At 37.4% G+C, this 17212-nt stretch overlaps 1 protein-coding gene across 3 annotated transcripts in view; it reads right to left on the bottom strand.

The window, feature by feature from the left end:
• ATG4C (autophagy related 4C cysteine peptidase) overlaps positions 1 to 17212 on the bottom strand; it is a gene marked incomplete at its 5' end in the record, with an annotated part of 80813 nt that overhangs the window by 24042 nt on the left and 39559 nt on the right. For all 3 annotated transcript variants that reach the window (XM_081086464.1, XM_081086463.1, XM_081086465.1), the window contains 4 exons: positions 1678 to 1814; positions 7076 to 7146; positions 10189 to 10519; positions 13899 to 14132. In XM_081086464.1, coding sequence (XP_080942590.1) covers positions 1678 to 1814; positions 7076 to 7146; positions 10189 to 10519; positions 13899 to 14132 — 773 coding nt within the window. The remainder of the gene's footprint in view (positions 1 to 1677; positions 1815 to 7075; positions 7147 to 10188; positions 10520 to 13898; positions 14133 to 17212) is intronic.

A 17212-nucleotide genomic window follows, 5' to 3' on the forward strand; every position in this document is an offset into this window, starting at 1 on the left:
TAAAGGATTAATATGTTATTAATATATTATTGGTGTTATTAGTAACAAGTGTACCTACAAAATTTTAGTAACTGTTAGGAAAAGCCAATATGCCAGCTAGAAGACTTCCATATACCACATACAGAAAAGAATTGCTCTAGGTTTTTAGAATCAGTACAATTTAAGCTGAATATACATTTTCCACTATATACATAGAGACCACAATATGGGATTAATGCTTCATGTGGGGAAAAAATTGTTATGAATCATAAAACACAAATCTAGACTTTATTTCAAGATCACTATATCTCATAACACTCCATTCAAAAAGGAATTTGATCTCTGCCCTTGAAAACATGAGAAATTTTATTAAAACTATGCAAATAATATAAATATTATAATATTAACCAGAAACTAAGTATTTCAAAAGTTAAAGTTCTATGACAACTGAATATCTTGGTGCCCAAAACAAGATAACATAATTAGGTTCTTCAGGAAAAAAGAATTATGAAATAGAACCGATTTTTAACTGGTTAATATGAAGAAAACAAAGTTGGAACCTCTCCACAGTCTATCTTCATCATTTCTGTCTATATAAGTAATCATCCTAACTTCTTATTGACCTCATGGTGACACAGGAAACAAATTAATAGATAATGCAGCCATAATAGAAAAGTCAGTTTGTTCCAATAATTATTTGACATAATTTAATGTGGGTTTTATGAATAAATAAAGGTACTTGCTTTTAAAAATCATAAATAACAATAATGGGAAATGTAGATATATTACAGACTAGAGGCCTGATGTACAAATTCGTGCACCAGTGGGGTCCATTGGCCTGGCCTGCGAGATCGGGCCGAAACCAGTTCTCCCGCATCCCCCGAGGGGTCCCAGATTGTGAGAGGGCACAGGCCAGGCCGAGGGACCCCACCAGTGCAAGATCAGGGCCGGGGAGAGATGCGGGAGATAGGCCAGCCAGGGAGAGACCAAGGAGGACGCCAGGGCATGTCCAGCCTGTCTTGCTCAGTCCCGATTGGCTGGACCCCAGCAGCAAGCTAATATACCAGTTGGAGCATCTGCCCCCTGGTGGTCAGTGCATGTCATAGCAAGCGGTTGAGCAGCCTTAGCATATCATTAGCATATTACACTTTGATTGGTTCAATAGCTGACCAGTCGACCAGATACTTAGCATATTAGGCTTTTATTATATAGGATTATGATTTTTGCTGCATCTGTGTCTCCTTGATTAGCTACACAGATTAAAAGGCTTTTCATCTTGTCATAGAACACTGCCCTCTTTAAATCACATCTGACCTTTAATGAAATTTAAAATCTCTGTCAGCCCTGGCCAGTGTAGCTCAGTTGGTTGGGAATCATCCATGCACCAAAACACCAAAAGGTTGCCGATTCAAAGCCCAATCAGGGCACATGCCGGGTTGCAGGCTTGATCCCTGGTAGGGTGCATGCAGGAGGCAGACTATTCATGTTTTGCTCTCATATCAATGTTTCTCTCTCTCCTCCTCCCATCCTCTCTCTTTAAAACTCAATTTGTAAATATTTTTTTATATCTCTAATATCAAACTTTATGATCTACAGCTATAAAATCACTACTCATTAAATAGAAAATATTGCAAACCTTCTGTATTTTTCATATGAGCTATCATTGCCTTAAAAAAATAAACAGCTCTCATCTCCTACCTTTATAAACTCTAAGTAGTCGGTGTTGGTTCTTTCTCCACCAAGTCTAACAGGAACTAGAATAATAACAGCTTTGTCATCTGTATTACCAGAGGCTATGGAAGCACACTGTTTATCAATTACATCTGAACTGTAAACTGAAAAAAAACCACAATGAAAATGTGTTAAATACTTTCAGAAACATTTTTCCCCTAATTTCCCCACATTGGCCAGTCACCTGATCTCTGACATCACTATCAAAGTCTCAGTGAGTTAAAAATACCTACCTCATTTATGCATTCAACAGATACTTATTGAGTAGCTACTGCATGGCACTGGGTCTTCAAGGGCAAGCAAAACGGAGAAAAATCCCACTAAAAGAGCATACACTCTATACATGGAAATGGGCAATAAATAAATAAAATAGATGTCAGATGGTGCATCAAAGAAAAACAAAGGGAGAAAGATGGACAGGAAATGCTGGGGGCAGGGTCAATTTAAAATCAGATGGTGGGCAAGGTCTTGTGAGAAACTAATATTTAAGTTAAGACTTAAAGTAAGAAACCAAGTAATGCAGATACCTGGGAGAAGAGCATTCCAGGCAGGAAGATCACCAAGTGCAAATGCCTTAGGGCAGAAGCACAGCTAGCATATTCCAGGAATCAGAGGCCGGTGCCTCTGAAGGGAAGTGAGCAAGGGGTACAGGAGCAGAAATGAGGTAAGGAGATAAAGTTACCGACTAGGACAGAGTGAAGACAGCTTGTGTGCACTCTTAAAAGGCCATTGCAAAGACTTCAGTTTTTACCTGAAGTGAGATGGGAAGCCATTGGGAAGTTTTTTTAGGAAAGGAATGTCCTGCTCTGACTTACACTTCACCGGTCTGGTTCACGTGTTAAAGGCAGACTTTAGGGGCAATGGCTGAAGCCCAGAGAACAGCTAGAAAGCCCCTGCAGTAATTCAGCAAGGGAGGATGATGGCTTGAACAAAGGCTGTAATTATGAAGACTGGGAATGGTCACAGCATGGTCATGTGGAAGCAGTGAAAAGTGATCAATTTGAAGATGAATAATTCTCTAATACATTAAATGTAAAGTGTGAGAGATGAAAAAGGAATCATGGGTGGTTTGAAGGGTTTGGGTATAAGCGGGGGCAGGTGGGGCAAATATAAGAGGGAGGATTGGGAACTCAGTTTTTAGACACGCTAAGTTTGAGATGCCTATTAAACATGCAAGCAGAGGGGAAGGCAATCATGGACACAAAAGCCTGGATTTGGGGAGAGGCCCAGGGTAGACCTATAAGTTCGGGTACTGACAGCAGACAGATGGTACTGTAAAGCCAAATCCATGTACACAGAAAAAGACATGGAGTCTAAAGGCTGAGCACAGCACACCAACAATTTTAGAGATTGGGGAGATAAGGAAAAACCAGCAAAGGAGACTGAGGAGTTGGATGGACAAGGAGATAGAGGGAACCTGAAAGCTGTATTCTGGAAACTAAGCAAACAAAATGTTATAAAGAAAAGGAGAAAGTGGTCAGCTCTGTCAGCTGCTACTGACAGACTGTGTGATGTGAGGACTGAGAAGGGACCACTGGATTCAGCAAGATTAAATTATTGATAAGGGTAGTTTTGGTGGAATGATGGGTGGGAGAGCCTAAGTGGAATAATTCAAGAGAAAATGAGAGAATTCGGTAGAAGCAAATACAGACAAAACTTTATTTTGTTTTGTTCAACATAAAATAGTTTTATTCAAAAGTTACTTTACACCCGCACTCCCTGTCAGTTTAACCAAACTCTTCTGCTCTTCCAGTGAACTGCTTAACAAATTCTGTCTCTTTGCCCCAGTTCTTCCTTTTAAATTCCAAATTTAGACTATGAGCTATTGATTCTTTGTACACAAGCTTCCCCATTTCCACCAGTCAGTCTAAATCAGCAATTTTCAACCTTTTCGTCTTATGTACATATAAACTAATTACTCACATTCTGTGGCACACCAAAAATATATACTTTTTTGGCTGATCTGACAAAAAAAAACCAGGTATAATTTTGAATTATTCATAGTGGACAGCTATTATTATGTTGGCTGTTGTTATTTTTTATTTAACAATCTAAGGGAAAAGAAGTCAGTGCCCCTAACTAAATATCAGGTATTGCATGTTTTAAAAATTCTTGCCCTAGCTGGTTTGGCTCACTGGATAGAGCGTTGGACTGTGGCCTGGAAAGTCCCAGGTTCGATTTTGGTCAAGGGCACATGCTCGGGTTGCGGGCTCAATCCCCAGTAGGGGGCGTGCAGGGGGCAGTCAATCAATGATACTCTCCCATCATTGACGTTTCTCTCTCTCTCTCCCTCTCCCTTTCGCTCTGAAATCAATAAAAATGTATTTTAAAAAATAATAAAATAAAATAAAAATTCTTGCAGAATACTGGTTGAAAGTCACTGGTCGAAACCAAAAATGCCACAACAGTTTTTTCCATTTGTCTCAATTCTAACATCTCACTTTCTTCAAACACCTCAGTAGTGGCTTCTGACTATAGACCTTTAAATTCTCTCACTTTTCTAAGGCAGTGTACACATGACCATCTCCTACCTTTCACTTCTCTGAACTAATACACAGGCCAACTGAATGAAGTTTCCCTTCAGAAAGTTCTACTTCCTCCAGAAGCAAATATTGCCATAGTAGGACCAAGTAATAATATTTCCACTGTCATGTAAAACAATTCCTCCTAATCAAATGCCTCTTACCCTTCATCTTCACTGGACACACATTAATTGAGGGCCACCGATTTACCGAGGTGTTCAATGCTAGAGGGGTATAATAGCAAATAAGACCCTGATTTCAGAGTGTCTGGTTCAATTGTTCTGGTGTTTCTCCACCACTTCTAACATATGTGAGGACTATGAAATAGTCTAATTACATAACAAGCTCACTCCAGCAGATTCCCAACCAAATGATTCGGATGCCTTTCCCCTACCCCTGCTACCTTAACAATCATTGATCTACAGGGAGAAACAGATCATCATAAGGTGATATTACAAGTGATTTCAAGTGCAACATTTAATAGAGATATTCCAAAATGTTACAGAGCACAGAAAAACAAACTAACTCTGCCTGACGGGAGTAGGAAAGGCTTTACCAAGGATGTAAACTTTGAGAATGTTCTTAAAGAATGAGTTAAAAGTAAACAAGAGGCCTTTTAATAATAAGGGACATTCTAAGCAGAGGCAATTATGTGCAAAGGCATGAGAAAACATAATAATAGTATGTGCAAGGAATGGCCTGAAGGTTGACAGAACTTGGGTGTATCAACATGGAAGACAGTGTTGGGAGGTAAGGCTGGAAATGCAGGTCAGAACAGATTATAAAGGACATCGTGTGCTTCAGATGCTAAAATAAGGAGGCCAGAGTAAATGGACAGTCATAGGTTTTTACATTAAGGGACATGATCAGTTTCTGTGATCAGACAGATCAAAAAGAGGAGAGACACAAGGAAATCAAGTTAAAGTCCATGTTACAGGTAAGGGTCTGATCTAAATCAATGAGAGTAGAGAAGAGATTTCAGAAATAAATATTTTAAGTGCAATTCGTAAGCTTTGGTTGAGGAGAGTCGAGAATAAGTAAGTGTATGCATATGGACATGATACTATTAGAGAAGAAAAATAGGAAGAAAGGAGTGGGGTAGAGGAAGTGATGAATTTAATCTTAAACATGTTGAATTTGAAGTGTTTGAAAACATCTAGGTAGAGATATTTGAAGGGCAGAAGAAAATATAAGTTACCTCATATTGGCACAAGCAACACTGAAAATGTAGTTTCAAAAGTCCAGATTATAAAGGACATTGTACTGTAGTGTACAGTGCAGAGTCTTAACTACTCAAAGCCATGGAAAGAGATGCAATTACAAAGGAAGAGAATTCCGAATAAGAAGAGGATGCAAGGAACGGAAAACGGAACCTATTAAAATACTAATGATGGCAGAGGGGGGAAAATTATTGATAAAATCTGGCTTCACCTAATTCCTAACCCTATAATTTGTCAAAATACACTACACTGATATAAACTCTTCCTTTAGGATTCTGAAACATCAGTGTTAAAGATTTTTAAAACTACTTGAAATTAAACAAACCACTTATACTAATATAATGAGGAACTTGGTGTTGTTTAATTAACAATATGTAACATTTAAAGACCACGGCTGTTTGTTAGCAATAAAAGCACAAAAGGCAAATTCATAAATTTATTTAATGGTTACTTGTTTAAGTACATCCTTTGGCTAATTAGCACTCTTAACACAACAAATTTTATTTGCAAGTCTTCCTAGCTAAAAAAAATACATATATATAGTACCTGTAAAAATCATACTCATCTGAAAATTTACAACTTTCATTTTCATATGGCTATCAGCCTTTCTTTAAAAAAAAAAAAAAAAGACACAATTAACCTTAACAAAACAACAAACAAAGTGCATGTGTACTTAGTTACCATTCTTTCCACGTTATGTTTATAATGTTAGTTATCAGGGTAACCTCTACAAAAGAAAGCATTTTGCAAATACCTTTATATTAAATATGATTAAAGTATATTTAACTTTCCCCAAACATTAACATGTTATCCTGATAATGGCATTTCTATAAAAAATAAATTTAACAGTATGTGATAGCTTATTTAAAGGCACTTTTATTTTATCAGCAAATTAAAGTCTCTATTTTACTCCAGAGTTTGACATTATTATAGATATTGGTGCCCTGGCTGGTGTGGCTGAGTTGGTTGGAGCATCATCCCCAACACCAAAAGGTGGCAAGTCCAATTCCCAATCAGGGCACATGCCCAGGTTTCAGGTTCAATCTTGGTCAAAGCACATTCTGTAGGCAGCCGGTCAATGTTTCTCTCTCTCATTGATGTTTCTCTCTCTCTCCTTTCCTCTAAAATCAATAATAAATAAATGCATACATACATAATTAAATATTGGTCATTAAACAGAAGACCCAAATAATAAAACAAGGCAAAATTCTGGACAATAGCTGCAACATTAGATGATGTACTGAAGCACTATTACAAAACAAATTCAAGCGAAGAATTTTACCTCCTGGAAACATATCCATTGATGAGAAGGTACTTGGCACATACTCAGCCCAAGTATATATCTTTGTTAAATTTTCTCATCTAGCTTTTTCTAAAGTAGTCATTCCAATATTGGAATTTTCTTTAATAGCTTATTTTAGTATAGCAACTAAGAATTCATAGTACATTAAGAAATATTTAATAAGTGCCTACTATGTGTAGGGGGTTATATAGGAATGCAAATGTGTAAGACATGGCCCCTACCTTCATAATCATTTAGAATATAATTGGGATAACTTAAACACATATGAAAAAGTCTGACCAATTGAACAGATGAGAATTAAAATTATTTATATTCCTTACCTGTACAATCCTGTGCAACATAAATAGTTATTCCTCGTAAATCAGGGTGTCTTGCTTCTTCAACTGCTTTTCTAAGAAATAACAAGTACATCCTTTAAATCCTAACTGTTATTTTCAGTTGGTAAGTAAAGAGCTAAGAGGAAAATCCATCATTTCCCTGACATTCTCATTTAACTTGTAATGTCTGCTTTCAAAACTACCATCTAAGTGGTATCAAAAATCAGGTCAATTTTTTCAAAGTTGATTATTACACTAAATTACTCAAAGAACATTAAACACTTGCTAACCAATGGTATTACAATATGCTTCAAGGTTTGCTTCATATTAACTGACTGGCAGTGAATTTCTATTTGTCCACTGGTATACTTATGAAAGTCTTTTTCTTTTCTTTAAACAATAACATGGCTTTTTTCCCTTCATTCAAAAACATGTATGGCATGAACAAATGAATTTCCTAATTTCAAGCCTTAGAATTCTACAGGCCTAACTGCAAATTGAAAAATATTTCTAAGTGAGTATAATGTTCTCAAAGGTGTACAATATAGCCCTGGTTGTTGTGGCTCAGTTAGTTGAGTGTCATCCCATGCGCCAAAAGATCATCAGTTCGTTTCCGGGTCAGGACACATGCCTGGGTTACAGGCTCAGCTCAATCCCCAGTAGGGGGCGTGAAGCAAGAGGCAGTGGATCCCATGTTTCTCTTTCCCTATACCTTCATCTCTAAAATTAATGAAAGCATTGTTTTTAAAAGTGAATGATAGTTTTTAAAAATCACAATATCTTGCCCTAGCTGGTTTGGCTCAGTGGATAGAGCGTCAGCCTGTGGACTGAAGGGCCTCAGGTTCAATTCTGGTCAGGGGCACATGCCCAGGTTGTGTGCTAGATCCCCAGTGGAGGGTGTGCAGGAGGCAGCCGATCAATGACTCTCTCTCATCATTGATGTTTCTAGCTCTGCCTCTCCATTCCTTTCTGAAATCAATAAAAATATATTTTTTTAAAAATCACAATATCTTGCCCTGACCGGTTTGGCTCAGTGGATAGAGCGTTAGCCTGCAGGCTCAAGGGTCCCAGGTTCGAGTCTGGTCAAGGGCATGTACCTTGGCTGCAGGCACATCCCCAGGGGGGCGTGTACAGGAGGCAGCTGATCGATGTTTCTCTCTCATCGATAGGTTTCTAACTCTCTAGCCCTCTCCCTTCCTCTCTGTAAAAAAACAATAATATATATATATTTTTAAATATATTTTATTGATTTTTTACAGAGAGGAAGGGAGAGGGATAGAGAGTTAGAAACATCGATGAGAAAGAAACATCGATCAGCCGCCTCCCACACATCTCCCACTGGGGATGTGCCCGCAACCCAGGCACATGCCCCTGACCGGAAACGAACCCGGGACCCTTCAGTCCACAGGCCGACGCTCTATCCACTGAGCCAAACCGGTTTCGGCAATAAAATATATTTTTTTAAAAAATCACAATATCTTGTAAAAGGGAATTACACAAGTTGTAGAAATATAAATATCTTTACTTAACTATATCTTTATAATCTTTAACTCAACATGCATGTTAACTTATTATACATGTTTGTTTATTAGTACAGAAGGATCAATAACTATGGGCCATAAGCCAAGTATGACCTATAGTCTGGGATTTTTATGGTAAGAATGGTTTTTACTGTGTAAAGGCTTGTTTTTAAAAAGAAAACAAGAAAGAAAAAAATAGAAAAGAAAAATGAGCAATAGAGACCTTATAAGGCCGGCAAGGACTAAAATATTTACTATCAGGCCTTTTACAAAAAAGTTTTCTGCACCTTAAAGAGTAGAAGCTAAGCGTTTATGCTTATGCTTTTATAAATGTCATACCAAGCTGAACTTGATATTATTAACAATCCATTTAATAACATTATGCAAATACTTTTTCAATTGTAAGAATCTGACCTATAAAATATAATAGCAATTTAATATAGTATGCAAAAATTTGGTAATAATTTCAAATTTATAGATGACTCTAAATGGAATAAATTTACTACAACATACTATACTTGGATGACATATTAATAATTCCGTTTATAGTAATAATAATGGGACATATAACAAATAAGACTACTTTTTAAAAACTTAAGTAGTATCCAAATAAATGGCACATAAAAAGATGAGGTTGCCCTAACTGGTTTGGCTCAGTGGATGGAGCGTCGGCCTGCAGACTGAAAGGTCCCAGGTTTGATTCCGGCTAAGGGCATGTGCCTTGGTTGCGGGCACATCCCCAGTAGGGGGTGTGCAGGAGGCAGCTGATCAATGTTTCTCTCTCATCGATGTTTCCAACTCTCTATCCCTCTCCCTTCCTCTCTGTGAAAAATCAATAAAATATGTTTAAAAAAAAAGATGAGGTATAGAGAAATTTGACCTTAGACTTATTTTCATATATTTTTATTGATTTCCGAGAGGAAGGAAGAGGGAGAGAGAGAAACATCAATGATGAGAATCATTGATCGGCTGCCTCCTGTATGCCCCCTACTGGGGATCAGGCCCACAACCTGGGCATGTGCCCTTGACCGGAATTGAACCTGGGACCCTCAGTCCACAGGCAGACACTCTATCCACTGAGCCAAACCGGCTAGGGCGACTTTCGATTTTTTTCTAACTATTCTGTCACAAACTATTTTACTATGATATAATTATAATACTAATAGTCCCATACATACAAGAATTTGATGTGTGCAAAGAAATGCTGAAAACATCCATTTTAGTTCTTGACATTTCATTACACTATCAGTACATTACAGCCCCTAAGTTATACTAATTAAAAAAATAAATAAACCTGTAATGTTATACATGTTACAAAGTTGAAAGAGTTGTTAGTATTTAGAATAATTCAATAAGGTAGTTTAATGAAAACCTGGTTAGAAAGACTTAGACATCTATACCTGTGAGCAAATGAAGAAAACTGTCAGTAAATGAAATGTACCTAGAGTTGCAAAGCGGTGCAAATAAAAGCTCCTTTATGAATATTCGCACATAGTTAAACTTTAAAAGTTCCAATGACGTATATACACTGCGAAAATCAGTATTGCTGAGCCTGAGAACCTCTGCCATGAGATGAAAGACTGTAAGACATTTTACCTTAAAATGTGAGCCACCACAGCTGGTCCATACCAATCTCCAGCTTTTTTCCCAGACTTCTTTCCATATTCTATCAGTCGATGTAAGCCAAAGAGAGCCAAGGGGGAGTCACCAAACCAAGAGACGATTTTCCTGTGATAAATTTCATTTCGCATTTCATGATCATCAGAGTACCTCCCAATTGTGTCCTTCAGAGAAATTGTTGGGGTTTTGAGTTCTCTTTCCCCTGACAGCGATGCTTCAAATGATGCAGTAAATTTTTTTACAGTGTGGGAAGTCCATGATTCAGAGTCTGAATTTTCAATGTTCAAAGCATCAGGCCAGGTCCAAGCTATAGTAGTTCCAAAGCAAGGTATTCAGATCTTTTAAACAGTTAGACTTTAACAATTCTACTAAAATAAGTATGCAGCATTTAAACTTAGATGGGTTACTAAACTAAAATAGCAAGCTCAGAAAGAGGTAAATTTATAGAGACAGAAAGTAGATTAATAATTGCATATGGAACAGGAGAGTATTGGGAGTAAATACTAATAGATATGAGGTTTCTTTGGGGGATGACGAAATTGTCCTAAAATTAGATTATGGCGATGGTTGCAGAACTCTGTAAATCTACTGAAAATCATTGAATTGTTCACTTTAAATGAGTGAGTTTATGATTTGTAGATTATATCTCAATAAAGTTGATTTAAAAAAGAGAGAGCAATGGAGGAAAAAAGGGACATATGTAATACTTTCAACAATAAAGATTTTAAAAAAACAAAAACAACAAAGCAAATAAAATCCAGCCAGTTTGGCTCAATGCTTGAGTGTTAACTTATGAACCAGAAGGTCATGGTTCGATTCCTAGTCAGGGCACATGCCCCAGGATGCCGGCTTGATCGATCCCCAGTAGGGGGTGTGCAGGAGGCATCCGATCAATGATTCTCTCATCATTAATGTTTCTATCTCTCTCCCTTTCCCTTCCTCTCTGAAATCAATAAAAATATAAATAAATACACTTTTTTTAAAAAAGCAAATAAAGGTATGAGTAGAGAAATAGGTCAATATATTGATAATGCTTAGCTTACTTTTGAGTAGCAATATTATTCTCTGGACTCTTCTATAGTTTCTATAATTTCTAAAATTGGACTGTATTACATAAAAACAGGGGGGGAAATCACTAAAATGAAAGACCCCTCCAAAAAAAGAAAGCGAGAGAAAGAGAAATAGCAAACTCAGACACACATAGACAATTCTGAATATGCTTTTTTTTCTTTTCTTTGACAGCACTGAGATGGGATAAAGACTTTTGTATTCCATTACCTGTACTGCTTATCAGATATCCAGTCTTGACCTCCCAAAGGCACAGTGAACATATTCACTAACATTCAGAGGATTTATGAGAGAATAACTTCAGAAAACAAGTTTGTTTTGGTTATGTGTTAAAACAGAAGTCTGACTATGGCAATTTTAAATATTTCTTAAATTTTTTTTCTCATACAATCCTTTCAGAATAACATAATCATTGTTTAAGGAGTAATATGAATTTGCTAGTAAATGAAAAAGTATAATAAATAAAGTCATTAAAGATCAGCATTCTTAAAAAAAAGTCAACTTTTCCACAATGTCACTGTTTTTAATAACAAGACAGTCCCCAAACTCAGATGTAATTTCAAGTTAACAAAAAGAGTCCTAGATTCAGAGATCTAGTCAAGACTATGAAAAATATTCCAATTCTTGCCCTAACCAGTTTGGCTCAGTGGCTAGAGAGTCAGCCTGCGGACTGAAGGGTCCCAAGTTCATTTCTGGTCAAGGGCATGTACCTTGGTTGCGGGCACATCCCCAGTGAGGGGTGTGCAGGAGGTAGCTGATCGATGTTTCTCTCTCATCCATGTTTCTAACTCTCTATCCCTCTCCCTTACTCTCTGTAAAAAATCAATAAAAAAAAATTTTTTTTAATATTCCAATTCTTGCCCCTGATTTCACAATAAATCCATCCCAGAGTTTAAAAATTCTTCTTCCTTGCATTATTCACACCACTTTTGAATAAACATTCTCCACATGATCTCATCAATAATCCCTATAGAAAGGTTACTAAATATTTGCCATGCATTCAGAAAAACTAACAAAAACTGACAGCATTTGGTAACAATATAGGGTAGCCTAAAATGGTAAACTAAAATCCTCCCACAAATGTACACATTATAAAAAAATGTACTAATAGGAAGGGTAAGGAAGGTAGCACACTAAAAAAAAAAGATATATGTAAGTTAGGTATCAATGACATTTTTGAGAGTCTAAAAGACTAAATATGATGACCTTATTAAGAAATGCCTAATCAGTTTAACTGATTACTGTCATGTCTATAAAGATAAAAATAATGTTAAAACATTATTGATATATAGAGAGAAAATAAAGAAGTGTAAAATTTGTTACAATAATGAAATTTAAATAATATAAAAATATTAACCATCTGCTCAAAGTCACTGCTATTGACCTGCCCAGGATTTACTGAACTGGAGATAATCCAGAAAGTTCGATCAAAAATCTTATATGTAAAAGCCTAAGCGACTGGCTGACCAGCCAACCAGCCAGTAGCTATAACATGCACTGACCACCAGGGGGCAGACACTCAATGCAGGAGCAGAAACCACAGGCATGGAAACATGGAACAGACTGATGAATCTCAGAGGGAAGGGGGAGAAGGGGAGGGCAGGAAGAGATTAACCAAAGGTCTTATATGCTAACTAGAGGCCCACTGCATGAATTCGTGCACCGGTAGGGTCCCTTGAGCTGGCCTGTGGGGATCAGGCTGAAACCAGCTCTCCGACATGCCCTGAGGGGTCCTGGATTGCATGAGAGTGCAGGCCAGGCCAAGGGACCCCACTGGTGAACAAATCTGTGCACCGGGCCTCTAGTCTATATTAATAATAGAGGAATATGCAAATTGTTCTGGACACCATCATGTAACGACCAATCAGGATGGGGGCGGGGCCGCAGCAGAGAGCTCTCAGCACGCCTGCACCAGGGGTCCGAAGGGCACGGAGAGGAAAGGAGAGCAGATAGGCAGTTAGGGGATCAGGCCAGGAGGGGAGAGCAGATAAGCAGTTAGGGGGATCAGGCAAGGAGGGGAAAGCAGATAGGCAGTTGGGGCAATCAGACCAGGAGGGGAGCACAGATAGGCAGTTACGGCGATCAGGCCGGGGAGGGGGAGAGCAGATAGGCAGTTAGGGGAATCAGGCCAGGAAGGGAGAGCAGTTAGGCAGTTAGGGGGATCAGGCCAGGAGGGGAGAGCAGTTAGGGGCATCAGGCAGGCAGGTGAGCGGTTAGGAGCCAGTGGTTCCAGATTGCGAGAGGGATCCCAGATTGGAGAGGGTGCAGGCCGGGCTGAGGGACACCCCCCGCACACACATGAAATTTGTGCACTGGGCCTCTAGTAAATAAATAATAACCACACCAAAACAAAGGCTACTAAAAATTGAACTTACTTAATTCATAGTAGTAACCAAGAATAATAGGTATGTTCTACATGTGTTTTTGAAAGGGGAATCATGAAAGTTTATGTATAAGTCATACCTCACCCAATTCAAAGGATGCAATATGTTAGATTAGTTTCAACTTTAGAAGACATTAGGGAGTCAAGAAATTAACCTCAGGGAATTTTATGCAGTTTAAAAACTGGCGTTCAAATTAAAATAAAACAAAACAATAAAAACAGATATTTGATTTACCTCTACCAAGAAAGTGTAGTATGAGTCCTTGAGCCAATAGCATCTGGCCAGTTCGTAATGTACAGCCCCAACCACAGTCTGTTGTCAAAGATGAGCCTTCTATTTGAGGAAATTCTTCCCTGTAGGTCAGCCATATTCTTGAAATAAAATCTTTACGAAATTCTTCTACATTTCCTGAAATCACATGATCTTCTATTGTACATCCTGATCTTGCAGGTAACAGTTTATTTTCATCTACAAAATAAAAATATAAATTATAGTCTAAACATATGCTGAGATGTCAATAATGGTATTATATGCCATTATTACCCATATGATACAGAGTATGTCACAATTTTTCTAATCTTCTTTTCTATTTAAATGAAGATAAATCTTATTCATCCTAATCAGACTATTCTGAAAATCAAATGAGAATGAACTCTGAATGTTTTGTATACTCTAGCACTAATATATTATCAGTAATATTGTTAATAATAATATCCTATAGTCCAAACATAATCGACTCTTTTATGAGGGGATAATATAAATATATCTTTTCTTTTTGCCTCATTTGGCTCAGGATATAGATATTAGTGCTCTCTAAAATGAGATCTGCAATAAAAATATCATGATTGTCAATGCATAAAAAATGTGTTTGAACTTAAAATCAAATAAAATATGCACACTGTATTCAATGTCATGAATATTTAACTCAAATTATAAAATCAAAACCAAGATAAAGAGTAAAAATATAAAATTCTTATAGTTATCCTTTTATGTGGAAATATAATTTTTTAAAAATTGTTGCAACCCATATATATCATTTTTAAAGGCTTTTTCAAATTGATTACCTCTAATATAATTTCTATGTGAAAACTATGATCACTGTTTTCCCAATATCTTATAAAACACTAGTGCTAAAAATGAACTAACATTCCTTGATTACTCCGAAAGTCTTATAATCTTTACAACCTCAAAATGCAGCACAATGCCTAATACAAGTAGATCCTAATAAATGTTGGTTGGTTTGGTGGGTGGATGGTGGGTAGGTAAATCTACCTACGACTCTCAATTCCAAGGAGTTCAATTTCTAATACCCTTCGAGAGGATGCTCAAGCAGTTTTATCATGCTTTTATTCCTCATCCTTCCTGCACCTATTCTTCTTCAAGGCCATTTTGAAAAAATTAAATCACCCAATAATAAAAGCCCAGCGACCAAACAGTGGAACGACCAGAACGACGGGTTGACCAGTCACTATGATGCGCACTGACCACCAAGGGGCAGAAGCTCAACACAGGAGCTGCCGCCTGGTGGTCAGTGCGCTCCCACAGCAGAAGCGTCGTTTGGCTGATGGGGATAAGCAGCGCTCCCACAGCAGACAGATCCCCACAGGCCACACACCCCCACCAGTGCACAAATCCCATGCACTGGGCCTCCAATATATCCTATATAATAAAGAACTAATATGCTAATTAGACTGAACAGCAGAACAAGTGTCTGGACAACCTTCTGGACAACCTTCCAGACGAAGCTGGGGCTGCAGGGCTGGCCGAGGCAGTCAGGGCTGTGAGGGCCAAGCTCCTTGCACAAATTTTGTGCATCAGGCCTCCAATATATATATGTATATATCAGGGGTCCTCAAACTACGGCCTGCGGGCCACATGCAAATACATATATTGTATTTGTTCCCGTTTTGTTTTTTTATTTCAAAATAAGATATGTGCAGTGTGCATAGGAATTTGTTCATAGTTTTTTTTTAAACTATAATCCGGCCCTCCAATGGTCTGAGGGACAGTGAACTGGCCCCCTGTTTAAAAAGTTTGAGGACCCCTGATATATATATTCAGCTTAATGGAGCTAAGTTGCAGCATATAGTTTCAACAATAATAAAAAGAATAAAAGCCAAGCCCCATTATCAATGAATATCTCTCAATGTTAGAGGTTAAAGTTAATTAAACATAAAATGCCTGAAAATTGAACATGGCACTAAAAATATGTCCAAAATGTCCACTTTAGAGACATTTAACTTTAAAACTTGACACAATAGTTTCTAGTAACTCTCACACCTCATCTTGTGGCTTGCCACACATATAGTTCCTAACCCCCTACTTAGAAGTAGTTACTTCCTTATCCTCTTAAGATCTAGACTCCTCTTAATATTTACTCTAAATATTATTGGAAAACTGCTAGTACTAAATGAACTTTGTTGTCCTGTTAACTTTCCACTATCTGACTGATTTTCCTTTGTCACAAAGAAAATTATATCTGCAGCCGTGCATGGACCACATTCTTTGAAGTGTGTTGTTAGGTGATTTTGTAGTTGTGCAAACATCAGAGTGCACTTACACAAACCTAGATGATATAGGTATACTACTACATACCTATGCTAAATGGTATAGCCTATTGCTCATTGGCTACAAACCTGTACAGCACGTCACTCTACAAAACTACACACGAGGTCAAATCAAGCATGAGAAAACAATGCAATCAAGAGATGTAGTAAACACAAGATGTATGAGGCTTCTGGTAGCCTAACATGGCGTCGTTTTACAGCAAAAAAAGATTTGATAAGTAGAAAGAGTATTCTCTAAAATAACAATTAAAAGTATAATACAGGAAATACAGAAACCAGTAACATCGTCATTCATTATCATTATCAAGTATTCTGTACTGTACACAATTGTATGTTATACTTTAATACAAATTACGATAGGGATTTTTCAGCTCCATTATAATCTTATGGGACCACCATGTACTAGGTATATGAGGTCCATCACTGACTAGAACATCATTATGTGGGGGATAACTATATACTGTTTTTTAAATCTACATCTGCATCCCTCCAGATTTCAAGTACCCTAGAACAGAAGGAATATATATTTTTTTTAATTTTATGTATTGATTTGAGAGATAAATTTGTTGTTCCACTTATTTAGGCATTCACTAGTTGTTTTCTGTATGTGCCCTGACTGGATTTCGAACCCACAACCGTGGCTTATCAGGACAATGCTCTAACCAACTGAGCTACCTGGCCAGGGCCAAAGAGAAGGAATAGGTTTATCTTGTGCTCCCCTGAATCTGCAGCACCTGCCACAGAGTTCAGTCCATAGTAGATGTGCAATAAACATTTGTCAGATGAATGTAAAATAAATGGAACCAAAGGAAAAACCCATTTTTTGTTGTTGTTGTTTGCTTTGCTTTTGTCTTTTTGTTGTTGTTTTTTATGACAGAAGAGACTGGAGAACTTTATGAAGGATAGGAATGTCTGACAAAAATCCATTACAGAAGAATAGGAAAATTGATAAAGCAAATAGAAGAGAATTTCTGGTAATAT

This window comes from Myotis nattereri (genome assembly GCF_964212035.1).
Source record: "Myotis nattereri genome assembly, chromosome: 3".
NCBI classification, from domain to species: domain Eukaryota; kingdom Metazoa; phylum Chordata; class Mammalia; order Chiroptera; family Vespertilionidae; genus Myotis; species Myotis nattereri.